This window comes from Geotrypetes seraphini, chromosome 4 (genome assembly GCF_902459505.1).
Source record: "Geotrypetes seraphini chromosome 4, aGeoSer1.1, whole genome shotgun sequence".
NCBI lineage: Eukaryota > Metazoa > Chordata > Amphibia > Gymnophiona > Dermophiidae > Geotrypetes > Geotrypetes seraphini.
Window position 1 is genome coordinate 100,277,081 of NC_047087.1, and position 27,272 is coordinate 100,304,352.

At 42.3% G+C, this 27,272-nt stretch overlaps 1 protein-coding gene across 1 annotated transcript; it reads right to left on the minus strand.

Moving 5' to 3' along the window:
• Positions 1-2,181: 2,181 nt before the first annotated feature.
• VTCN1 (V-set domain containing T cell activation inhibitor 1) lies at positions 2,182-27,062 on the minus strand. Its single transcript, XM_033942913.1, has 5 exons — positions 27,002-27,062; positions 24,595-24,659; positions 19,484-19,828; positions 12,091-12,354; positions 2,182-2,303 (listed from the first exon to the last, which is right to left on the minus strand). Exons 1-5 carry the CDS (start codon positions 27,031-27,033, stop codon positions 2,182-2,184), a joined length of 828 nt encoding a protein of 275 aa, XP_033798804.1. The 5' UTR covers positions 27,034-27,062.
• Between the last annotated feature and the right edge of the window lie 210 nt (positions 27,063-27,272).

Here is a 27,272-nt window from a genome sequence, read left to right on the forward strand (position 1 = left end):
CGCCAAGGCCTGCTCCCCCAGCTTCCCCGCCATCATCCTCAGCGGCACGTTTCCTCTGCCACGATAATGACCATGATGTCAGACGAGGGGCGGGACCGTAGCAGAAAGAACGTGCTGCTGAGGATGATGGGCAGCTGCAGGAATCGCTATAGCACCAGCAATCTTGCAGGCTGCTGTATTAGCTTAAGCCAGTAAGAGCTAGGAAGCTGGGGCAACATTTAGGCCTTTATGACTGACCCTACCCCCTCAAGCAGGAGCAGCAGCGGACGGCCAGCAAGAGGCAGCGCTGCTGCTCCTGCTTTAGGAAGGTATGGGGGGAAGGGTCAGCCATCGAATCGGGAGGCCGATTTTTCATAAAATTGAATCGATTCGAATCAATTCACCTGATTCGAATCAGTGAATCGATTCGAATTGTAAATCGGGCAGCACTAGTCCATAGGGTTGAATTCTCCTTTTAAAAGACAATTCTTATCTATGTGCAAAAAAGAAAAGTAACTGTGTAATGAACAAAGATCTAGAAGATCTGTACAGAGAACATCAATATATATCCCAATCAGAATCAGAAATAGTCCGATTGATATCTTCCTCCCAGCATCTACAGAAACTATTAAGATTGGGAGAAGTAAATTGTTTGAGAGATTTATAAAATTGAGACATAGAGGTCATGATTCTATACCGTTTGTCTCTAAAGTTAGGCACTCAACACCTCACAATCGGCCTTATTTGGACTTAATTGAAAGTTAGGTGCTTAACTCAAAAATCTTGAGCCTGTAAAAAGTAAGCGCTTAGCCCATAACACCTACACTAAAAGTGGGCGTGGTTAGGGGGCAGATCATGGGCATGTTCTTGAGTTAGGCGCCTCTTTGTGAATCATGGCTCTGATATCGGCACCTAACTTTAGGCATAGAAAACTAAAACTGGGGACGCCTAAATGTTAGGATGCTGAGAGGTGCCTAAGCACACTTAGGCAATGCTGAGTGTGATTCTGTAATGGGTGCCTAAGTTTTACAGAATCAATGCTGACATTGGCGCCTAACTTTATGTAGACTTTATAGACTCAGGGCCAATATGTCCTGTGTTAAAGAGTTTATTAAAGAAATTGTATATATCAGGAGTATTTTGCAAATTAGTGAATGAGATTCCGCTTTTACGGATTATAAATTTCAACTGGAGCCTTCTTAATCCCAAAGCATAATACTTTTATAACAGGTCACCTAGGTTTACAGATTGAGAAGTGCCTATTTTAAAAAAGACACTGAGGACTAGTGGCTCGTGGCCAGAGGGGGTGATATCTATGGGACAGTAATGGAATGGACGTCAGGACATGATAGTGCAGTATTTTGTGGAGTTTTTCTACAAAAGCGCCTGCTTTTCGTATGATTCTAGGTAACTCTAGTTAGATACAAGCATATGTGTTAGTTAAGGCACTTTTGACCATTGTTGTCAATCATCTGCTAGGTGACTAAATGTGGTTAAAGGTACAGCCTTAGTACCCTGAGGTTGTGTGTTCAAACCCACGCTAATCTCCCCATTGCCCCAGGCACATTAGATAGATTGTGAACCCGCTGGGACAGACAGGGGAAAATGCTTTGATTCATCGTTTGCCAGAAATGTTACAATCACATATTACTGTTCCATCCACCAGGAAATGGAATTCAATTGGAGAAGGATTTACTAAAATAGTGTGACTTTGATATCTGAACTTCATTTTCCATACAAAAACAAAACAAAACATGATGGCAGATAAAGGCCAAATGGCCAATCCAGCCTGCCTATCTGCCGTAACCATTATCTCTTCCTCTCTCTAAGAAATCCCACAAGCCTATCCCACGCTTTTTTGAATTCAGACACAGTCTTTGTCTCCACCACCTCTTCCAGGAGACTGTTCCTTGCATCTACCACCCTTTCTGTAAAAAAAGTATTTCCTTAATTATAAACCTCTTAAAGGAGATTTCCTCATTTGGGCAGGCATGTTCTCCAAATCATTGCACATACCATTGACATAATCTTTCCAGTTTCAGTAAAAAACATGTAGCTGTTTACCCAAATATCTTGTGCTTAGGCAGACTACTTATAATCTGTATTGGAGTTATGTACTTGCCATAAACACAGATAAAAATTTAAGAAACACTTTTCAGCTTTACCTTGAGTTGTAGAGTTCTCATGCAAGAGGTAGATGATTTATGATTGTGTTAGGTAGTAGATCAAAAGAGGCACCAGCAGGCAGTGGAACGTGATATGGTAGAGAAACTGAGATGCTCCACTTAGGGTATATAACTGAGTCCTTTTCTTTATACCAGAGTCTGCAAAAGAATTATATATTAGTTTGATGATCAAACATATATCAGTTTCCTGCCTACATACTGAAAAGAACTGATACATTTAGAGCAGTGGTCTCAAACTCAAACCCTTTGCAGGGCCACATTTTGGATTTGTAGGTACTTGGAGGGCCTCAGAAAAAACAGTTAATGTCTTATTAAATAAATGACAATTTTGCATGAGATAAAACTCTTTATAATTTATAAATTTTTCCTTTTGTCTAAGTCTTAATAATATTGCAATTTATAACTAAAGAGACATATGATCAAGAAACTGTTTTATTTTACTTTTGTGATTATGATAAACATACCGAGGGCCTTAAAATAGTACCTGGTGGGCCGCATGTGGCCCCCAGGCCGTGAGTTTGAGACCACTGATTTAGAGCTACTGAACATCTTTAATGCTCCCGTAGATCCTTGGATATAAAATGAAATCTAACTTTCCACTTGATTTGTCCCTCAATATATGCGCATTCTATAAAGTGCTGCGTATTAGTTGTAGTGTGTGAATCTGAAAAGGGGGTGTGGCAGAGGAGGACATGGGTGGATCGTGGGCATTCCTAAAAGTTATATGCATTAATATATAGAATATGCCTGATTTGCACACTACTTAGATGCAGGTATTTAGTTCTGATTTTCCTTGTCCTAAATGGGTGCACCTAAATATTATGCAGTGTATAGCCTCTAAGCACAATTCTACATACAGCGCATGCCTTTTATAGAATCATGCTAAGTGCTGGTATAGTTGGTGCTGATTTTTTTTTGTACCATATATAGAATATGACCTCATATGTTCAATTTCTCCCCTCCCGCAAATGCCTGTTTTCACACATACTTTTATGTGCTCAGATCCTGGGCAATTTTAATAGAGGTGATTTCATTCATAAACATATCCCTTTCTGTTATAATCACTAACATGTCAAGTGGGATTTTCAGATTCTTTTATGCTGTTAAGCATAAGCACCAATACTTCAAAATGATTGGAGGTGCCAAATACAATACAGATTAACCTTCCCTGGGGGGAAGATTCTCAAAATCTAACGTGCCTTTAACGCGGTCACTATACCTGCTCCAGTCGGTTTAGCAGGGCAGTCTTTTACCGACCAATTATCAGAACGGCTCACTTATGGAAGGGGTCTTAGGTGCCTGTGCCAATCAGAAACATTGGTCCCTCCCCGGCACATTCCAGGATGCACAGGGAAGGGAAAGGCCCACCATTTTGAAGAGGTGGGCCTGCCAGCCGGAAGAGGATGTTGGTGAGTTGTGCTATAGCGGTGGTGGGATGGAGTAGGTATCCCTCCTGTTGATCTTTGATTTGGGCTCTCTCTTTTTTTTTTTTTTTTTTTTTTAATTTACAGCACATGTTTCGATTGCTATCACCAGTGGCTCATCCCATGAGAATTTAGTGACCCTCTGTGAACCTCATTTGTATGCACGGTTTTTAGAGAATGACTTGTCTTTTTCAAATTTGTTACATTTACTGCCATGACAGTGGCCCATCGGATTTTAGCACAAGTATTAGAGAGTCCGCGTCCCACCAGTGAAGTAGTTTGCTCAATATGGGGGGTGCTCAGCACCCACATAGCTGGCTCCTATTCTGTTAAGTAGATTTCTATCATTTGGATTATTGTAATATTATCTACTTTACTAGTTACTAAAAAAAAGATCTAAGTAGATTATGCATTATTCAGAATGCTGCTGGTTTGACTGATCTTTAATCTGAAAAAGTTTGATCATGTCATCCCATTTTTTCATGAATTGCATTGGTTGCCAGTCGAGGCTTGTGTGAAATTTAAATTTGGTTGCATTTGTTATAAGGTATTGTTCGGCTTTGCACCTAATTATCTTGTGGATTCGTTCACATTTGTTAATTCAAAGCACTCTCGACGCACGCATGCTGAATGTACCTTTCCTTCAGTCAAAGGTTGTCAATATAAAAAATATCATCAATGTCTCCTGTCGTTTCAAGCTGCAATATGGGATAAAGATCTGAATTCTCTAAAAGTGACCTCTTGCTCATATCAGCATTTTAGAAGACAATTGAAAACGTATTTGTTTACAAGATTCTTAGGAAATTAATGTATTACATTCAAATGTATATGTGCAGGGTTTTTTAATAAAATTCTATTTTGTAAACTGCATAGAACTACATTTTTATGTTATGTTTATGTTATGTCATTTGTATATCAGAATTATTCTTAGAGGTTCTCATACTACACTTACAGCAGTGTGCTGGTTTCATTAAGGTCCATTAATAAATGTATAATTGTACCTACTTTTAGACAGATATTGATCACTTATATTAATGACATGCCACAAATTAGTCCAAGAATCTTGCTTAAGAAGGAAAACATCTAAGGTGAAATATTGCCTAAGAGCATTTGAAGCAGCTTGGATGCAGCAATCTAAATAAGAGAGTCTTTTGATTTCATATGATCCTCGAAGGGCTTTACGATCCATTTCTCAACAAACTCTCCACGTCCCCCTCGCTAAAAATCATCGGCACCTGTCATGCCTCTATTTTCTTGGTCACAGCACCCATGATCTGCAACACTCTTCCACTTTTTATCAGAGCAGAACATAATTTAGATAAATTTAAGGGTAGTCTAAAATGCTTCCTTTTTAAGGACGCATTGTGGCAGGGAGCCCGGGCAGGGTGATAGAGATCCTGTGCTATGCACCTAGCAGGTCCCTATTCCCTCCACAGAACCTAGGTTTAAACCAGAAACATGACAGTACAGAAAACTGCACATCCCAAGAGTTTTCTCTGTGCCAGGAAGAAAGAGCAGGGAGGAACTCTTGTTAGAGGGGGATGGTGTCTTTAAGTTTTCCCCTGTGTCTATTCTCAAGCCTAGAGCAGTGCAGCTAGCGAAAGTTAAACAGACTTGTGCTGCACCTTTTAATCCTGTCCCTTTAAGAAGAGACAGAAAATTACCTTGGCTTCAAGCCAGGAAGCCTCTGCTGTGCTCACTATTAGTAATTAGGGGGAGGGGCCTGACATGTGTGAGCCCTGATCCTCCAGCAAAGCTAGGACAGTGAGAGAGGGGGGCCAAGGAGGAACAGCTGAAAGAAAAGCCGAGCTGACGAGGCAAGGAGGAAAATAGTCCTCATGCTTTTCAACCCCAGCTGGGAGACTGGGAAATGGAAGAGGCTAGCTCAGAGGCAGGGAGCCCTGAGGAAGAAACTCCAATAAGGCAGGCAACCATGCAGAGGGATAGCAGCTCATCTTCAGAGCTAGCAGCTGAGTATCCCATGGAAATGGGGAGGGCTCTAGGGAAAAAAAAAATGCCTTTTTCTTTTGCTGTTTTGTTTCTTAGGTTGAGAACTGTTTACCTCAATATTGCCTAGTTCGCTGAATTGTTTATAAAGGACTATAGCCCTAAGACCTCCAGGATTGGAGGGAAAGTTTCTTTACTCAGCCTAACGTTTTCTTCTGGCAGAAACAGCCTAGCCAGTTGGACTAGGGCGGGGCTGCTCTTCTAGCACAGCTTTGAGGACAAACAAAGTTTTGAAGATGAATGTTATTTTTGTTCTTGTTCTAATTTGGTGAAGTTATAAGAAGTGCCACAGCTTTAAATATTGGGCTTTTGTTTAAGGACTAGATTTAACCCGGAGGCACCAACTGTTTTCTACAAGCGCTCAATTATGCCATCTGATCTGACTATGAATTCAATTATCATTATCAATTAAATACAGCACTGGCTGTGTTTTGGGAAAACTCAGTGTGGCTTATTTTTTTCTGGTGCTAAGTGTAAAAGCTTGATTGGAGTACACCAGTGGGCCTGGGAGCCACTGGCAGGATCCGGGTCACAAACAATCTCTATTCCTTGTAGCACGGGGCCCTGGATAGGTCATACCGGCCTAGCCCAAGTGCCCCTGCCACAGCATATGAGTAATTTTATTTTTTTCTATTTGATTTCTTTCTTATTTTTCCCTCCCCTTCCCGCCTTGTTTTTTCTCCTTATTCTTTTCTTTCCTTTACAATAATGTAGTTCCTCCCCCTCTCCTCTTGTTTCCGTCTAGTATGTCAAGGTCTGCCATCTTGTCTTGTCGGTAACCTGGAGTTTGTCTCCCTTTTTAAATGCTTCAAATTTTATGAATTGTGTTTAATCAAATTTTTAATAAACTATGAGACAACATGCATTTGTAAGGAGATGACTCACATTTATTGTGTTTGCTTTCCATACATAAGCAAGACCTGTATACTGACTTTATGAATTTCTTTTGGGGTAATGGGCCCACCTTTTAGGACTCTACTTCTTTTTAAGATTCTTATTAGCATTCTTCCTCTGCTGAAAGGAAGCAGCTAAAGTGTCATTGATTGAGCTAAGAGTTCCTCCTTCTGGCACTCCACAGCAGCCTCTTGATGCTGGGTGTCATCGAATTTCAAAGTGCAGAAGAAACAGGCTTTATTAAAAACTGTGGTGTATCCTAGCTACAAATATTTTGTGAGTGAGAAATTTGTGTATTGCATTTATGCATTATGTAATGAGGCATAGGAGCCAACTTTTCAAAACCATTGGGGATGCTAAACTCAATGAAAATAACCTCTCTCTGGACACAGTCAAAGGGTACCCACAGCACCCAAAGAGCTGGCTTCTATGTAACGGGATATATGAGGGGCTGCTGAAAAGTTCTCAGTCCAACTAACAAAGTTTGGGTAGTCTCCATCAAGGACTATACACTTAGTCCATTGATTTTCCACTTTATTCGTTCCATATTTTTCCAATGGAACAAAAAAAAAGTGGAAAATCACTGGGCTAAGTGTATAGCCCTCGATGAAGACTGCCCCAGTTTTGTTGTTCGAGTTGAGAACTTTTCATTGGCCCCTCGTATATCCCATTACACCGAGTATAGGTCTAGAAAGCAGGGACAGTGGTCTGGAATAGATGCCAGAGCAGCACAAGAATGAAGGTAGATAGATTTCCATAAAGCCTAGCAAAAGAAAGAGGGACACTTTGGAAGAAGGAGAAACTGCTATCTGGATAAGTGAACATAAGAACAGCCATACTGGGTCAGACCAATGGTTCATCTAGCCAAGTATCCTGTTCCATAGTGGCCAATCCAGGTGGACAGTGGGTAGAGTTTGCAAGAACACATGTAGATTATGTTAACTTACTTGCATTCTTGAAAATTATTGTAATGGAGTGTAATGTTCTTCCAGTCAAGATTAGAACTATTGAATCTTATCATCTGTTTTGCCGTTGTCTCAAGCTATCAAGTCATTTTACTTTAGTATGTCATTGTCCTGAAATTGATTTCTATTCTATTATTCTTCGTTATTGTTTGCTTTGCTAAAGTTGTAAATCCCTTCAGGACCTAATTTTTAGTCTAGAATGTAGTACAAAAGTGCAACGAATAGACTATAATATATTTGCTCCAAGGCATTTGCAATATAGGTGTAATTTCTGCCACTAATGCCAGCCTTTTATAAAGATTTATACTTGTTTTTATAAGATTCACCTACAATAGGCATCTGAAAAAGTGCTTATATGAGGTGCTCCCTTATAAAATTCCACTCTATATGTCCATTCCAGTCGCATGGATTTGGAGACCTGTTATAAATTTATTTATAAGAACATAACATAAGAGCATAAGAATTGCCTCTGCTGGGTTAGACCAGTGGTCCATCGTGCCCAGTAGTCTGCTCACGCAGCAGCTCTTAGGTCAAAGACCAGTGCCCTGATTGAGTCTAGCTTTACCTGCGTACGTTCTGGTTCAGCAGGAACTTGTATAACCTTGTCTTGAATCCCTGGAGGGTGCTTTCCCCTATAACAGCCTCCAGAAGAGCGTTCCAGATTTCTATCACTCTCTGGGTGAAGAGCTTCCTTATGTTTGTACGGAATCTGTCCCCTTTTAACTTTAGAGAGTGCCCTCTCATTCTCTCTACCTTGGAGAGGGTGAACAATTTGTCTTTATCTACTAAGTCTATTCCCTTCATTATCCTGAATATTTCGATCATGTCCCCTCTTAGTATCTCTTTTTAAGGGAGAAGAGGCCCAGTTTCTCTAATCTCTCACTGTATGGCAGCTCCTCCAGCCCTTTAACCATTTTAGTCGCTCTTCTCTGGACCCTCTCGAGTAGTATCATCTCCTTCTTCATGTACGGCGACCAGTGCTGGATGCAGTATTCCAGTGGGGGCGTACCATGGCCCGGTACAGTGGCATGATAACTTTCTCCGATATGTTTGTGATCCCCTTCTTAATCATTCCTAGCATTCTGTTCGCCCTTTTCGCCACCACCACACCTTGCGCGGATGGCTTCATTGACTTGTCGACCAGTACTCCCAAGTCTCTTTCCTGGGGGGGTCTCTCTGAGTACTGCACCGGACATCCTGTATTCGTGTATAAGATTTTTGTTACCGACATGCATCACCTTGCACTTATTCACGTTAAACGTCATTTGCCATGTCACGGCCCATTCTTCAAGCATGTTTATGTCACGTTGCAGGTCTTCACAATCCTTCTGTGTCTTCACTTCTCTGAATAACTTTGTATTGTACGCAAATTTAATCACCTCGCTCGTTGTACCAATTTCCAGGTCGTTTATAAATATGTTGAAGAGCACGGGCCCGAGCACCGAACCCTGTGGCACTCCACTCATGATGCTTTTCCAGTCCGAGTATTGCCTATTTCCTATCCGCTAACCAGTTTTTAATCCACGTGAGTATTTCACCCTCGATTCCATGGCTTGCAATTTTTCGAAGCAGTCAGGACCTTGTCAAACTCCTTTTGAAAATCCAGATATACAATGTCGACCGGGTCACCCTTGTCTATCTGCCTGTTTATTCCCTCGAAGAAGTGCAGCAAGTTTGTCAAGCAAGATATCCCTTTGCTGAAGCCGTGCTGGCTGTTCCTCATCAGATTGTGTCCATCAAGGTGATCAATGATGCTGTCCTTTATCAGCGCCTCTACCATCTTTCCCGGTACCGGGATATGTTAGCTGCCTTTATGAGGAAATTCACCCAAGGTGATCAACAGCAGTTTGACATAAAATTTACAATTTTGTTAACAGCAAAACAATAGTTTACTTGCAATAAGGGCAATTCTATAACTGGGCATCCACATATACCCACATCTTGCATGTGTTATTATACAGAATAGTAGCACTTATGCACAATGGCGTAGTAAAGGTGAGTGGCACCTGGGAGTGGCACCTCTCCCCTGCCCTCTTCCCCCTCTGCTGTACATGCCCCCCCCCCTTCCCTTTCCATATACCTTTTTAACTTCTATGGCATGAGCAGCATGTCCAGGTCCTTGTTGACTCACCGGGGAAGTAAAAAAGGTACGGTGGAAGACAAGGGGCACGCAGCAAGGAGAGGAGTGGGGGGCAGAGAAGAGGAGGGGTGCCATGCCCTTAGGAAGACTGCGCCTGGGGCAGATGGCCCCCCCCACCTCGTACCTTCCTTACTATGCCACTGCTTATGCATGAAAGTGTATACTTGTTCATATTAGTGCTAGCAAGGTGCTAAGGGGCTATTCTGTAAATGATGTAAATGATGTAAGTGATGTGTTCCTGGGACTTTTAAATGTGACATTCACTGCAGTACCCCCTAGAGTGCCCCTCTGCTCTGTTCCGATGTCCATGTGGTCAGTTTGCTAAGAAGCTGCTGGCTGCTTGGACATCCCAATAGCTTGTTTGTGTGCGTTTTTCATTTGGACATCTTTGTATTCAAAAATAGTCACAAAAAAATAGATGTACCAAGGGCTAAAACGTCTAAATATGTAATTTTCAAAACAAAACATAGACGTCTTGCTGTTTTAAAAATGGACATTTTCTCTATTGGATTTTTGGACATCTCTCCCAAAAATGCCCAAGCTCAGACTTAGGCGTCCTATCAAAAATGCCCTCTAGGTCTATGGCTGGTATACCTGCGGGTGTATAAATGTTAAGTGTGCTGATACTGGGTTACACTAATTTTCTATAAAGGAATCCTGGCAACTAGAAATGTCATTATATAATAGGCTCTCAGCACATAGCCTTGGGGTGTCTTTGTGGAGAGGTTCAGTTATAGAACTGCTACTAGTGAGGGTAATTTATAGAAGTGGTAGAATGCCCAAAAAGATGCCAAGTCAGGTCACAAGAAAGTAGGCAAATGTAAAATGCAGAGCCTTTCACAAAACACATAGATACATGTACAATGAACAAACCCACCTGATTAATCTGCGTTTATTGTTGACTAGGAACTCTGCTCTATTTGCACACATATATATGGTAACATAACATAGTAGATGATGGCAGATAAAGACCTGAATGGTCCATCCAGTCTGCCCAACCTGATTCAATTTAAATTTTTTCTTCTTAACTATTTCTGGGCAAGCATCCAAAGCTCTACCCGGTACTGTGCTTGGGTTCCAACCGCCAAAATATCCGTCAAAACCTACTCTAGCCCATCTACACCCTCCCAGCCATTGAAGCCCTCTCCAGCCCATCCTCCCCCAAATGGCCATATACAGACCGTGCAAGTCTGCCCAGTACTGGCCTTAGTTCAATATTTAATATTATTTTCTGATTCTAGATTCTCTGTGTTCATCCCACGCTTCTTTGAACTCCATCACCGTTTTCTTCTCCACCACCTCTCTCGGGAACGCATTCCAGGCATCCACCAACCTCTCGGTAAAGTAGAATTTCCTAACATTGCCTTTGACTCTACCACCCCTCAACCTCAAATTATGTCCTCTGGTTTTACCATTTTCCTTTCTCTGGAAAAGATTTTGTTCTACGTTAATACCCTTCAAGTATTTTAACATCTGAATCAAAATTTTATAATTGTGCTCAAGAAAGAAGAGAGTCTTTATCAGGAAGGCAAACTTTGCTGTAGGGAAGATGCATTTGCTAGCTGGAGAGGTGAACAAATGTCTACTCTCAAACACTTCTTCAAGCCTCGGGCCTCAAAAGAAGAGGTTAGTTGGGGGTTATGTACGATTTTCAGCAAATGTAAATACTGGTGGGTAAAAGCGCCAAAGTTAAACATGTATTGTGTTATAAAATTGGGCTTCCTGCTTTTTGCAGAGTACAACATATAAATTGTATAAATTTATAAGTTTTGAACCGAAAAGGTAATAGCAGAATAGAAATCTGTAATGTAATGTAATTTATAAATTATTGCGAGTAAACTATTGTTTTGCTGTTAACAAAATTGTAAATTTTATTGTCAAACTGCTGTTGACCACCTTGGGTGAATTTCCTCATAAAGGCAGTTAACATATCCCGGTACCGGGAAAGATGGTAGAGGCGCTGATAAAGGACAGCATCATTGATCACCTTGACGGACACAATCTGATGAGGACCAGCCAGCACGGCTTCAGCAAAGGGAGATCTTGCTTGACAAACTTGCTGCACTTCTTCGAGGGAATAAACAGGCAGATAGACAAGGGTGACCCGGTCGACATTGTATATCTGGATTTTCAAAAGGAGTTTGACAAGGTCCTGACTGCTTCGAAAAATTGCAAGCCATGGAATCGAGGGTGAAATACTCACGTGGATTAAAAACTGGTTAGCGGATAGGAAACAGAGAGTGGGGAGTAAATAGGCAATACTCGGACTGGAAAAGCATCATGAGTGGAGTGCCGCAGGGTTCGATGCTCACGCCCGTGCTCTTCAACACCCTTTTATGTATGTATTTTATTGGTTATATGTGTAACTTGCTTTTTCACACAATGACTACAGCTTATAAGATCCAAACCAAGCATTTTTGAATGAAGATATCCATATTTGTGCAGAATATACGTCATTGTGGTAATGACCAGCGGTAAAAGGGATCATTTCTTACCACTGATAAGAACATCACTATTCCCTCTGGCTATCTGGTTTTCAATCACGCATGAGTAAAGGTTATTGTGTGTCACATTCTTCAGGAGTGACACCACTGCCAGAGCCGGGTCAAAACCTTTCTCAAAGCTGGTCTCCGAGAACTCGGTGAGGTCCTCTCCAGAGGACATATTGAACCATTTTACTGAGGGTTTTGGATACCAGCTTTCAGCTTCACACTGCAACATGTTGCCCGTGAGGTTTTTCACATCCACAGAACTATAAGCTGAGAAGAAATAAAACAATACCACTGAGAACTTGCATCTATATAGTTACATTTACATGTATTTTATTTGATATACCACCATTTTTAACATAAAAAAAAAAGTCAAATCAAAGCGGTGTACCATAAAAACAGTGGGCAATATTTAAAATAAAAACATAACAAGGAGAGTGCACACAAACAAATTAATCAAACTAGACACAAGAGGACAAAAAGGGCAGGAAAGGTTTGCAATATCTTAAGGGAAAAACAGGCAGGATAGGAACAAGAGGGTAGGATGCAGAAAGAATAGGGGGGAAAAAAAAGAAAAGTAAAGATAAGTGTAAAATGGAGACTACCTGGCTGCAAGGAATATAAAAAAGTTACAAGGAAATTAACCACCTAGTCAAAGTTATTGAAAAAATATTGCAGAGATAGACTCCATAGTCACAAGTCATGGCAAAAGTTGCGACTTGACAAACTGTTAGGAACTAAAGACTAGGTTCACTAACCCTCGATTCCGTGTCCGATCCATGCCCGATTGCATGCAGGCCGACGAATTCACAAAAGGCCTGCATGCAAATGGAGACAGTCGTTGACACGCTCCCCCCCACCCACCGCTCAGATCGCTAGGGAGCAAACCCGACACATGCGCACACCATTTGTTGATGGTTTGCGCATGCATCTAGAGCTGCAACTTTTTTTTTAACTTCCTGGCCCAGCGGAAGTGTGGTTTTAACCCGCTTTAAACCCGCTTGTTAAAACCACGGGCTCGCAGTGCAAGGAAGGGCAGGAGATCAGAACTGAGACGGGGCAGAGAGCAGATCGGAGCAGGCAGGAGATCGGGCTGAGACGGAGCAGAGAGCAGATCGGGGCGGAGAAGCAGGGCGGCAGAAGGCAGGGCAGTCAGAAAGGACCTGAGCGACTGGTCCTCAGCAGTCGCTTCTTTTTGGATTATCCAGTCGGTGTTCCCTGAAAAGTTTTGTGAATCACGTCCCTGTCTACTTTGCATGCCGTTTCCCCTCATTTGCATGCACGGATCAGAATCAGATCGGAGGAGAGGTTAGTGAATCGGGGGGTCACAAAGGGGTCGCAAACCGATCGGTTTGCTTTGTGAATCTAGCCCTAGGTTCAAATGTCATTTTGAAATAATAAGCCTTCACGTGAGACTTAAATGACTTCAGATGTTTTTCTGTTCGCAGATATAATGGAAGAGAGTTCCAGAGAGTTATAAGAAAAGCAAATGTAAACAGAGGAAAAGAGCGAGACAAAAGTATGCAAATGTTTCAATCTATATAAGAAAAATAAACTGTTGTTACTCTACCTGTATCACTAAGGGATCCTTTCACTAAGCTTTGGTAAGCACTAATGTGAAGAGAAACTCAAATAAGGAATCTAAAAAGATAAAAAAGGAATTGGAATAACAACTGGTTCCCGCGCTATCTAAACTGCTGTTCATAAATAGTTAAATATTCCCTGTTGACAACTTCTTCATGTCCAAAAAAAGCTCGCAGCTGCTTAGGTGAGAAGAATGCATATTAAACCCCAAGATATTTAACCAAACATCTAAATGGATAGGCCAAAAGAAAAGTAGCACCCAAAGTCACTGTTTCAGTCTAGAGAATGACATGGGGGGAAAAATTTATCACTGTTCCCGCCCCGTTCCTGTGACCTCATCCCCGTCCCTGCCTCATCCCCGCAAGCTCAGTCCCCGTCCTTGCCCCATCCCCGCGAGCTCAGTCCCCATCCCCACCCTGCAAACTGTCAGATCCCATCCGCACAAGCCTCAAATAGTTGTGATTTTATACTGAACTTATTTTATGAAAGTATAAAAAGCAACAATATGCTGTACAATTGTCATTTTATAAACACAAATAATATAGAGCAAGGATCAACAAAACCCCTCTCTCCACCCCCTAGTGGTAGCAATGCAGCTGGAGGACACCTGCTCAGCTTAGAGGGAACTGATACATATTTTAAATCTGAAATATTCTAATCACAAAATATAAAATAAATTTTTTTTCTACCTTTTGTTGTTTAGTCATTTTATTCTTCAAATCACATTGGTCTGAGGATTTGGTTTTGGGTTCCTTCTATCTTCATCGTGGCATGGCTGGCCCCTGAAGGTAAAATGGGCACAAGAGGAGATGCCTAGTCTGACACGGGTGCAATTTTTTTTTACCACAGGAGCAAGACTTTTCATTGCTCCCAGGGGATGGTAAAAGGTCTTGTCCCCATTCCCGCAGGGTGGTTAAAGGTCTTGTCCCCATTCCTGTGGTAAACCAGTTGCAAATGTATCCACTCCTGCAATTTACTGCGGTGACCACAGTTTACCGCAGTAAACGGTCCCTGTGTCATTCTCTATTTCAGTCCTCATTGCCAAAACTAATTTTCATTGTTCTTGTGTTTGTCTAGTAACGTCAGAATAAAGCCATACTTTTTTCCCCCTAAAATAGAACTTGAGAGTTACAAAAGTATAATCTTAAAAAATACATGTACATCTTGTTCAAACACAAACAAAACCAATAGGGTAGTTCTTTCTGAAGCATCCAATACAGTGGTTTCAAGCAAATCAGTGACATTCAATTGTTCCTTACTTCTAATTCTGCAGTGGTTCCTACTTCTTTCTTAAGAGGAATATAGTATATCTGATTCACTGGCGGAATATTTTCAGGGGAAAATCTCAACACTTCAATTAGATACCTTTTCAATATTTCCATAGGAGACACTCCACAAGACTTTGGAAAATTCAGGAGATGAACATTCAATCTACAATTAAAGTTCTCTGTTTGTTCTATTTTTCTGCTTAGCAAGATTTTATCCTTAACCATTCCAGAGGATAATGCCTGAAGCCCTTCCACCTTATCTTTTACTTCTTTAATCTCTGAAGAAAAAAATTCTTCTTTTGTACCTTCGAGTTTTTCACCCAAGGTACTTACAGTACTCACAAATGTTGCAATTTTTTGGGAAGATTTATCCACAGAGATATTGAGCTTCAAGAGAGCCTCCCAAATGCTATCTAATGTCACCACAGCGGGTTTCACTAGTTGGGAAGGAGCTCCCACACTCTCTTCTAACTTTCACTGCTACTCGATGTCTCCCCTACAAAAGAAATGTTGCAGGGCTCCACCAACTTAGCTGCAGTTGATGTAGGACACGATTGACGAACAGCCACTAGGGGTGGTGGAGGGAGAGAGAAACCTCCAGGTTTGAATTGTCGACCCCTCTTCCTGCTGAGGACAAGTCAGACACTCTTCTGATACTAAGTTGGAAACTGCCAGAGATGGCTGCAAACTCGAGGATTATAAGTTGGACAGGGGTAGACATTTGAACCACAGGGGACTCAGTTCGAATGCTCCCCTTACGTTTTGAATAAGGCATCATGGGCTCATAGGTAAACAATGAGTTCCTCCAACAGATCTCTCTAGAGACACTGTCTCAACATTGCCGCCATCTTGGCCTCCTCCCATCACTAAGGCCACTTTCTATCACAGCTTTGTAAAAGGACCCTTAAATAACATCTGAATAAATAAGGGGCCTTTCACTAGATTTTGCACTTAATGCACTTTAATACAGGAAGTTAATGCACATCAAATACACAACTAATACATGGGGGGTAGGAGAATGATGCAACAGTAGGTGTGGTAGGGAACTTGGGGTGGGGCATGAGAATGAGATGGAGGTGGGGCAGGGGTGGGGCTTAGAGCAGGGCAGGTATCAGTTTTTTCATGGGGTTGAGAGGTGATATGCTGGAGCCACTGGGCCTCTCTTGTTGTTTTCTCGGGTGGGGGGGTAACTAAGAAGTGATATACTGGTGCCACTGAGCCCCTCTTTTTGCTTCTCTGGGTGTTATATGTTGAGATTTTGTTAACTGGTTCTTTTTCATGTGTTTGGGAAATTTTCATGGATGTTGAAGACAGCTGTACCATCAATTCCAGGACAGGCCAGAGGAGTAGCCTAATGGTTAGAGCAGCAGACAAGAAATCAAAGGGCCCAAGTTCAAACCCCACGGCAGTCCCTTAACCCTCCATTGCTCTGAAATAGCCAAGGGTGGCACTCACAACCTCACCCCATTTAGGATCTGCTAACAAAGCCATCACAATGGCCACATAAGCTTTTCAGATCTTGATGCTTGGCAGCAGGAACTACAGAGAGTAAAATACAGTACAAGTCCAAAAATTTGGACTGCTCGGGGATTGAGTCAGTTCGGATTTTTCATATTCTCAGGCAGTACTTTTAAGGAATAAAGAAGAGTTTAATAAGCCAATTTTGTTGATTTATTCACTAACAAATATGGAATGCTTCATTTATCAAAATGGGTATATTTACAGGAAAACATACAAAGAAATTTAAATGTCTCATTGAATTAGATCATATTAAGAGAGTCATAGAAAACACAGATATTTTATTGTAAAATTTGCTTTTAAATGTTCTTTTTTTTTCCTATTATGTAACATTTGCTGTAAAAGCTCCAGCATTACCATCTCTTTCTCTCTCTTTCCTCAAGTGTCCAGATTGCAGTTTTAAGAGGTCCAGATTCCTGGCATTCGGATTTTTGAACTTATACTGCAGTAACCAGCAGTGTAGCCATGGGTGGACCCAGGCCCATCCACTTTGAGCTCAGATCTGCCCAGGACGAGGGGCCGCTGAAAAGTTCTCATCCCAACCAAGAAGAGAATGATGTGGAGCCATGAAACTTACAAAATATTCCACACTTTCCGTTTCATTTCATATCATTAAAAAGAAAAGTGTGGAATAACTTGTAAGTTTCATGGCTCCACATCATTCTCTTCTTGGTTGTGCTGAGAACTTTTCAGCATGACCTCATAGCAGCACACTGCTATGGTAGCTGGCAAGATCCCCAAGCCCCACCAGCTGAAGATCTCCCCATAGGCACTGGCATATGGTACTTAGCATATGCCACTGGTACTGGCATATGCTGGCACTGGCATATGCTGGTACTTAGCATATGCTCAGTTTTCACACATTTGCAGAAACTGAGTATGCATACGGGTGCCGGTGTAAGCAGCATAGGAGGGAGCTGTCAACTGCTGAACTGAACGTAAGTGTCTGGCACATTTGGGGAGCTCTTCAGCTGCCGGAGCTTAGGGATCCCCGCCAGCTCAGATACTTATGCTTTCTTTTGAGAAGTTTGAGTCTTAGGGGTAGGGGAGCGCCTCAGCAGGGGTGGAGACAACATTTTATGTGCCCACCCATTTTCCCCTAGGCCCACCCAAACTCCACACTCTGACTGCATTACTGGTAATAACAACCCTACCTATAAAAAGGCAGCAGCACCCTAGAACACCAGTATACTTCCTACTGAAAACCCACCCAGAACAAGTCAGACTGCTACAGATCTCTGCACTGAAAGTAATCAGAATACCTCACAGAAGCCACCTGCTAGAATAGTACACCTTGGTCACATGACAAAAAAAATAGACAGACCTTCAAGAAATATTAATCAAGGGACCACATATCGATAATAGAGATATAAGGGCAAAAGAATGAACTGGAACCTTCAAAACATTAATACTTGAGGAACAGAAATAGAATATTTAAGATATCAAAGATAAGCATTTGCTAAAATTGACATACTGTATTCCAATTAACAAATTCAGAATAAATATTTATTTCTACCTTTGTTGTCTAAGGATTTTATTTTTCCATTTGCTTTGGTCCCAGTGTCTTCTGTTTATCACTTAGCCAGATCTTCTGTCCATTTCACATTTCATCTCTCTCCGTGTCCACCATCTATCTTCCCTCTGTGTCCCTTATCCATCTCTTCCAACATCTCCCATGTCCCTGTCTGTCCTCTCACAGTGTTCACCTTCCCTATCCCTCTCTCTGTATCCAACATTGTACCACAGTGTCACTGGCCCTATTTTCTCTCCATGCCTAACAGCTTTTCTCTATGTCCCTGTCCTATCTCTTGTCAAGTTTATCCTGTTCTTATGCACCCACCCACCCTGAAGCCAGCATCTACCCCCTCCCCCAGCATCTCTTCTTGCATCCTTACACTGATCTACCATCTCTCTCACATCATTCTCTAATTCAGTGTCTCTCTTTTCTCCCTATGTGTAGGTCCAGCATTTCTCTGCCCTCCCCAGTGCCATCTTTCTTTCTGTCCTCTCCAGCGACCCCTCCTGGAGTTCAATGTATCGCTCTCTTCTCCTTCCTCACATTGATCTGGCATCTCTCTCCCTTCCCTAATATCCCTCACCCTCCCTAACAGTCCAGCACCTCTGTTCCTTCCCTCCAGCCTCCAGTCCTCCTTGCAGGTCCAGTTCCTCTCTCCCTTCCCCTACCCTCCCTCTCTCTCTCCCCTTGCAGGTTCAGTTCCTTTCTCTCCTGCCTCCAGCTGACCCCACCCTCCCTTGCATGTACAGTTCCTTTTTCTCCTCTCTTCAGCTCCTTTACAGGTCCAGTTCATCTCTCCCCTCCCTCCAGCTGCCCCCTCCTTCCCTCTTTTACAGGCCCAGTTTCTGTCTGCCCTCCTTCCAGCCTCCCTTACAGGTCCAGCTGCCCCCCCTTACAGGTCCAGTACCTCTCCCCTCCTTACAGGTCTAGTACCTCCCCTTTCCCCACTGGTGCAGCACATCCACAGATTCCTTTCTATTCTCTTCCTCACTCCTACTGGTGCCACAGTGCACTTTGCTTTTGGCGCTTCACACCAATCATAATACACCAAGCAAAAAGTAAGCAAAAGAAACCAACTCCAAAACACTACAACTGGGAGATTCACTGAAGGCCCTGACCGCACACCAATGTGACAATCACTTAGCAGAGCAGATAAACAATGTAGATACTACCAGTGTTTCATGCACAATGGTTATATGTGACTTTTTAAAATAGTATTCTTTTAAATGAAAATCTAAAAGGCAACATAACAGTATCAAGGTGCTAAATAAACATCCAGTTATTATTATGTAAATCATTTCAGGTAGGCACACTCTGTATTTTGCATGAAATAGATGGGCATTGATCATGATAAATGCATGTTGACAGCATAAAGAACTGTATAGACATATTCCACCCACTTCTGATACTTGTAACTTTGTTTGAAATATTGTACTGTGCCTAGTCTAAATCATAGCAACAAAGTCACATGGATGTCTTTTTAAAAATGAATTTTCTGCAAAATTTGTCTTACCTCCGACCCGGAAGTCCACTGTAGCTTGTCCTCTACCTGCTGATGTGGTCACTGAACACTTGTAGGTGCCAGCGTCAGACAGCTTTACATTCCTCAATAAGAGTGATGCGTTGCCGATCACCACCTGGTTCGGAAAAAACTGTGTCCGTCCATTGAAGATGGGGTTCTGATTGGACTTGTCTTCCTTGCCCTTGTCATACTTGAGCACCAGCCCACTCAAGCCTTCTTTCTCCCACTGTATTACGTTATTCTGCTTGATATCAGCCACATAACTGCAGTATAGGACACCGTCATCACCAATCCTCGCCACAGATGTTGAGGTGCTGACCATGGTAGAGTTATTCCCTGCAAACCAAGGTAAAATTGATGACAGTATATAATCTGTGAAATGTATTTCTGGATGATTTAGAGGGGCATTTTCAATAGGACGCCTAAGTCCGAATTTGAATGTTTTGGGAAACATGTTCAAAAATCCTGTAGAGAAAAATTATCATTAAAAAAAAAATGGCAAAATATCTTTTACTTTCCAAAATGACAGTTTCTAGACATTTTTGTGTTCAGTGCATCTATCTTTTAGGACCATTTTTGAAAAAAGCACATCCAAAAAAACCCCCCACAAACAAGCCATTGGGACATAAAAGCAGCCAGAGACATTTCAGCGGAGCAGAGGGGGGCATCCTAGGGGGCACTGAAGTGAACATCCGTTAAAAAGTCCCAGGAACACATCTCATAGTAAACCTCCCAAAGCCCACCCAAAACTTACTACACCCACCTGTACACCGCCACAATAGCCCTTATGTCTGCAGATGGCATCTTTATGTAGGTACAGTAGGTTTTGGAGGGCTCACTATACAATATAAGCAGGTTATGGTGAGATATCACATTTTAATTTGACATTCACTGCAGTATCCCCTAGAGCAGTTTCTCAATACGCGATACGCATATCCTTAGCTTATAGTTACTTCATAGATTATGTCTTCTTCTTGTGGAAAAAGACCTTGCCATCTTAATACATGCTTATGTGACCTCCAGAGTGGATTATTATAATTGGTTTAGACTGCGGTCTGCCAAAATAGTACATAAAAAGGCTACAACTAGTACAAATTATGGTGACCCATTTCCGAAGAACAGAGAGCCTGATTCCATAAACTGCACCTAGCGGCACCTGACTTGTAAACACTGCTCCACGCAGTTGTCAATCATCCGCATGATGCCATTTATACAGTAGATCAATCAATTAAATGAGATAAGAATTCTTGTTATAGATTTGCAATCACACCAAATATCGTCTACTATTGTAAATCATTCCCCAATATGTTATAAAGATCTTTCAAAATAATAATTCTGATATATGTGTTTCATTTTAGTTTTGCCACACCCTGAAGCGGTAGTAATGCACGAAGCATGCATGTCAGCCTCAGCGGCTTGCTTCTCCTTGCGTTAGTGTGTTCAGAACCAGGATTGCAAAAAAAGATAAGTTTATTCTAAGCTGAAATATTTATTAAACAGGATAAAAAGTATAAAACTACAAAATTATAAAAAATTTTATTGTGGTACAGGAGCCGATGAGAAAGCATTAGCAGCATTTTAGCCCCTTGAATGAATACTTGATGTATTTGAAGTGCTGCTTCTGATGGCTCATGATGCACCACTAGAGAAATGTTTTTGAAAGATCTTTATAACATATTGGGGAATGATTTGCAATAGTAGATGATTTATACAGTAGAATCATGCCTAGCAGTGTCTACATGGATTTAGGTGTTGCTAGGCATCCTAGAGGTAGGTACCAGTATATTAGCCTAATTTACTGGTGCTTACCTCAGATGCCTAGCGATGCCTAAGTCTATCATAAGAACATAAGAAGCGCCATCCCCGGAACAGACCCTAGGTCCATCAAGTCCGGCGATCCGCACACGCGGAGGCCCCGCCAGGTGTATCCTGGCATAGTTTTGGTCCCCATATCGCTCTAAGCTTCTCGTAAAGAGAAGTGCATCTAGCTTACTCTTACCCATGTCACTTCATGCTACTCATAAGGAGATGTACATCTAACTTACCCTTAAATCCTAGAACGGTGGATTCCGCAATTACCTCCTCTGGGAAAGCATTCCAGGTGTCCACCACTCGTTGCGTGAAGCAGAACTTCCTGATATTTGTCTTGAACTTGTCCCCCCTTAGCTTAAGCCCATGTCCTCTTGTCCATGCCACATTGGACATTGTAAATAACGTTTTTTCCTGCTCTATTTTGTCGATTCCTTTCAGTATTTTGAATGTCTCGATCATTCTCTACTCCTTACCATGCCCCTCCCCTGCACTCCTCTCTGCACCCCATCCCCCCACTCCTTTCCCACCCCTCCTGCTATGCATGTGGGCCCTTTCCCTTCTCTCGTACCTCTTTAACTTTCCTAGCCCGACAAGCATTACCAACTTGCTGAGGGCGTCAGCACCGGCTCTCCCTCTGATGTCATTTCCTAGGCGCAGGACCTGGAAGTGACGTCAGAGGGAGAGCCAATGCTGGCATGAGCAGGTTGGAGATGCACCAGCGAAGAACTGGAGGTACAGTGGTGGTGGTGGTGGGGGGGGGGGGGAGTGAAGGCTTGAACACAGCGGGGAGAAAGGAGTGAGAAGGAGTGAGGACAGAGAGGAGGAGGGGTGCCATTGCTCCTACCAAGACAGTGCCTGGAGCGGGCCCCCCCTCTTTGCAAAGGTTCTTTTGAAATACAAGGGCCTATAGTGTGGAATGAGTTGCCTTTAGACTGTCAAATTCACTAATATGAAAAATTTAAGCAATGTTTAAAAGCTTGTTTTATTAGGAAGTGTTTTAGTGAGAAAGATTCATGAATTTCATCTCATTTGAGGAGAAATGTATTTCATATGGTTTTTACTATAATTCATCTTGAGATTTTGGTGAGGCAAAACATCAAATAATGTACAGGAAAGTAACTGCCAATTAGTGCCAACTAACACCAATTATAGCCAATTAAGACCAATTAGTATCTAATTATTAAATTAAGTTAGGCATGCAACTGACCCTGAATTATAAGTTAGAAATGTAAATTTGCATGCTAATCAGAAATTTGGGCACAGAACTTTTTAGAATTAAGGGGAAATGATAACTGGTGCTCAAAGGTTTAGGACGAAGCCAATGTCAATGGGTTCTGGCCAAAGATTGTTACTGCAACACACATACTTTTTTATCTGTATGTGGACAATTTTCAAATAGCCCATTTTTGCAGGTAAAACACTAGTTTACCTGCAGAAATGGTGTTGAAAATTGTCCTCTAAATGATTCCTTTCTGACTGAATCAATCCTGCTGTTCTTGTGGTAGGTTGCTAAATACTAGTGCTGCCCAATTCAGGAAAAAAAATTTGATTCGATTCGTTTCATCCTATTGAATAGATTTTTCGATTTGATTTTCCTGCCCAATTGGGTATTTTTTTTAAACATCCTGGTGGTTTTATTTTATAGCCTCTTCACTCCCTTTGCATTCTCCTAACCACACTGGCACTGTGGTATAAGACTTTTCCTCTTTCTGTTAAATCCTAGCTCACATTTGCGGTCTAACACCAGCTCTGGCAAAATACACATTTCAAATCTGATATATTGTAATCACAAAACAGAATATAAAATGATTCTTTCTACCTTTTGTTGTCTGGTCATTATTCCAAATCTCGTTGGCCCCAGGCTCTGGTTGTCTTCTGATAACTTGCTTGCCAGGGCCTCCTTCTTTCTTCTTTCTCCATGCTAACCATCCATCTGCCATTTCTGTCCTTCTCTTCCGTTTCCTTTCCCTCCCCTGGAGATCTAGCATCTTTCCTTTTTTTTGACTCCATCCACAGATCCACCTTTTCTCAACTACTTTTTCATCCAGCATATCTCCCTCCTTCCCCACCATCCCAAGGTCCACCATCTCTCCCTTTCTTTTCCCAACTACCCTCTTATCCAGTATCTCTATCCCCTCCACACCATCCCTTGTGTCCAACTTCTCTCTCTTTATGTTCCTTCCCTCCCTAAATCCCATTATCCATCATCTCTCTCCCTCTCCTCTATTTTTAGACCCATTATTTCTTCCCCCCAAAGTCCGGCATATGAACGTCTCTTTGAACCCTCCTTCCCTCCCTCCCTCCCTCCGTGTACTTCTACACCAGGGCCCCCTCCCCTGAAGGTATGTCCCCCCCTGAAGGCCTACACCCCACCTCTGAAGACCTGCCTGTCCCCCCTGAAGGCCTGCACCCCACCCCTGAAGGCCAGCCTGTCCCCCCCTGAAGGCCTGCACCCCACCCCTGAAGGCCTGCCTGTCCCCCCTGAAGTCCTGCCTGTCCCCATTGAAGGCCTACACCCCACCCTGAAGGCCTGTCTGTCCCCCCTGAAGGCCTGTACAACCCCCAAAGGACTGCACCCCCCCAGAAGGCCTGCGTGGTCCCCCAGAAGACCTAAACAACCCCCCTCCCCCCGGAAGGCCTGCATATTCCCCCTGGCATTCTGGCATCAATTTACCTAGCTTCAGCAGCCTGCATAAGATCGCTAGTGCTAGCGATCTTTGCAGGCTCCCATAGGGTCTTCCAAGCTGCCTTCTCTTTGCTGCGGTCCCGCCTCTCCTCTGCCATCAGGGGGGAAGCCGGACAGAAGCACTTATCGACTGACACTCCCCACTCGCCCTCTAAAGCAGGAGCGGCAGCGGCCGACCAGCAAGAGGCAATGCTGCCGATCCTGCTTTAGTGGGCGAGGGGGGAGGGTCAGTCGCCGAATCAGGAGGCCGATTTTTTGTTTTGTTTTTGAATCGATTCAAATCGATTCACCCTAAATGAATTGGTGAATCGATTCGAATCGTGAATCGGACAGCACTACTAAATACCATTATTAATTTATATCTTTTATAGAATGCCCATCTAACATCCTTGCCTGATATATTTCAGTACAAGACCCATATAGATTTGCCAAGATTTTTATCGCCAACACCTATGATGGTTCCAGAAATCTCATAGCCATTAATGGCCTGCTGTGCCAGAGCAATGACTGAAGTCCTGGAATGCATCTTGAGGAGAAATGTATCTACTGAGAGATTATGATGTTAATGGTAAATATTCCTCTGCATGTACATAAATTAACTTACCTGAGATGGCTAACCCTATAATCAATGCAATTGCCCCAGCAAGAATAATTATTATGATGATCATGCTAAAAATAAAGAAGAGAAATATATCGTTCAGTATGCATTTTAGATGTATAAAAGTTATGAGCAAGATCTTAAGGCTACGGAGGCATAAACAATATTTTTCAGATGCTAATCCAGTGTTAGATAGTGTAATTATACTTTTGAATATGACAGAAAACACCAAGGACCATCCAGATTAGGGACAATCAAGTAACTTTTATTACTGGACCCTAAACGGACTGTGCTTCAGTGCAAAATGCCTGCCTCAGGGGTCGAAGATGTGAGGAAACATATATACCCCCATCCCCCTTTTTAGTAAACTGTGATAGTGGTTATGAGTGCAGGGAACCGCACTGAATGCTCCGCGCTGCTCCCAATGCTCATAGAATTCCTGTGAGCGTTGGGAGCAGTGCAAAGCATTCAGCATTCAGCATTCAGGGAGGTTTTTCAGCCTTCCCTTCAGAGTTTCACATCTCTGAGCATTTTTATAAATATCTTCTTGATCACTCTCTATAGGCTTGTTACCTTTAAGAGGTCAGTTCTGCTTTATATCAATTTTATACTTCTTTCTGATCTTGTATCTATAACCTAGTATCCCTGAACGAACTTTAGGAACCTTTTAAACCAAGCAGTCCAATTCACCAGCATTCATTGATAAACTACTTATTCCGTATATCCCTTCCCGGAATCTGTATTCCACCACTCAAAACCTATTCTCTGTTCCTCCCATTTGTGAATTATTTCTTGATTCTACCCACAAAACCATTTTCTCAGTCATTGCTTCCACGTTATGGAATAACCTTCCGTCAGATCTCAGACAAGAAACATCTCTTGAAAAATTCAAATGTAATTTAAAAACATTCCTTTTCCAAGATGCTTTTCAGTTTGACTCTATTCTCCCTGAGCCCTAACAGCATCCTTGTAATCGGCAATACTGAATTAAAATGCTTCTTTCGAAGCGACCCCTAACCTAGTGTGCTAATGCCCTCCCGTTTCTTCCCTCCCTTTTAACATTTTATTTTTGCCATTGTATTTAAGCTCTTACCATTTCCCACTTTCCCTTTTTATTCCAGTAAGTTTATTTGTTTTGTCGTAACCCCCACCTTTTTATTTTAAAGTTTTTATTTTATTTTAACAATATTCTGATAATTGTAAACCGTTTAGGAATGTTTTTGATAAACGGTGTATCAAAGATTAAGTAAACTTGAAACTTGATTTATTTGTTTTAGGTATTTATATACTGCCTATCAAAGTTAATTAAGTGGTTTAAAATAAGATACCCAAACATTTTCCCTATCTGTCCCAGTGGGCTCATAATCTATCTAACATACCTGAGGCAATGGAGGACTTACCCAGGGTTACAAGGAGCAGCACAGGATTTGAACTTACAATCTCAGGGTGCTGAGGCTGTAGCTTTAACTACTAGGCCAATCATTCCTCCTTCTTTTGGCACCATTTTGCCAAGAAAACTCTGTTTGTTTCAGCTCTGTATGCTGAACCTTTGGGATTATCAGTGTTTTTTAAAATAGTGAAGCGACGGCTTCTATTCAATAGTTATATTTGTTTCCGCACACCTCCGGCCCCTGATGTAGGCATTTTGCGCTGAAATACACCCCTTGTCAGGTCTGGATGGTCCTTAGGGCTAGATTCACAAAGCAAACCGATCGTGTATCATTTGGTTTGTGACCCCTTAGCGACCAAATTTCCCTCCGGCCCGATTCACTTACCTCTCTACCGACCATCCTCCGATCCGTGCATGCAAATGAGGGCAACAGCATGCAAAATAGGCAGGGACCTGATTCACAAAACCAAAACCCTGCAACACCGACTGGGCTGGCCGATCACAAACCAGCGACTGCTGAAGACCAGTCACTGAAGCCCTTTCCATCTGCCCTGTCAGCCCCAGGTCAACGCCATTGAAAATCAAAATCCAGGGCAGACATGAACGAAATAGCAGAGCCGCCTTCTTCCGAATATCACTGCCTGCACCGAGGCAAAGGGAATAGTTTTGCAGAAGTGCATTGGGAGGACATATCTGAACTGCTTCCAGGCAAAGAAGCACGCTTGCAAATGACATAGCTTTAAAAAAAAAAAAAGAAAAGAAAAGAAAAGAGGAAAGGGGGGTTTGTAGGATCACATTAGAGTAGAGGGATGAAACGCTTCCTGCCCCGATCACCTGCCTGCCTGCCCTGAACGCCTGCTGGCCCCGACTCTCCCACCCTTCCCCGAGGGCTTAAAAGTGGGTTAAAACCACAGGCTTCAAAGTTAAAAAAACAAAACAAAACCACCAACCAAAACTCTGTCGGGACTCTCGCTGGTCTAGCAGTCCCAATCCATACCCCACACAATTCAGAGAAAATCATACCTCCAAAATATAATCTGTCCCAAAGAGGCCATTCTGCATGTCACAGTCAATCTAGCAGGAAACTAATGACAAAAATTCTACTGTTCAATCTTGGTTTTCCTTTTATTGCGGAGTGTACTCTCTCCCTCGTGGGAACATGATGTGAACTTCTTGTATCCTCCTTGAACAGTTATTGAACAAGGCGTGGTGGAAACTGAAGTATGAGGAAGGTATTAAGTCATCCCTCCCCTGCAGACACAACATTTTGCTAAGTGTAGCAGAGCAGGAGAAA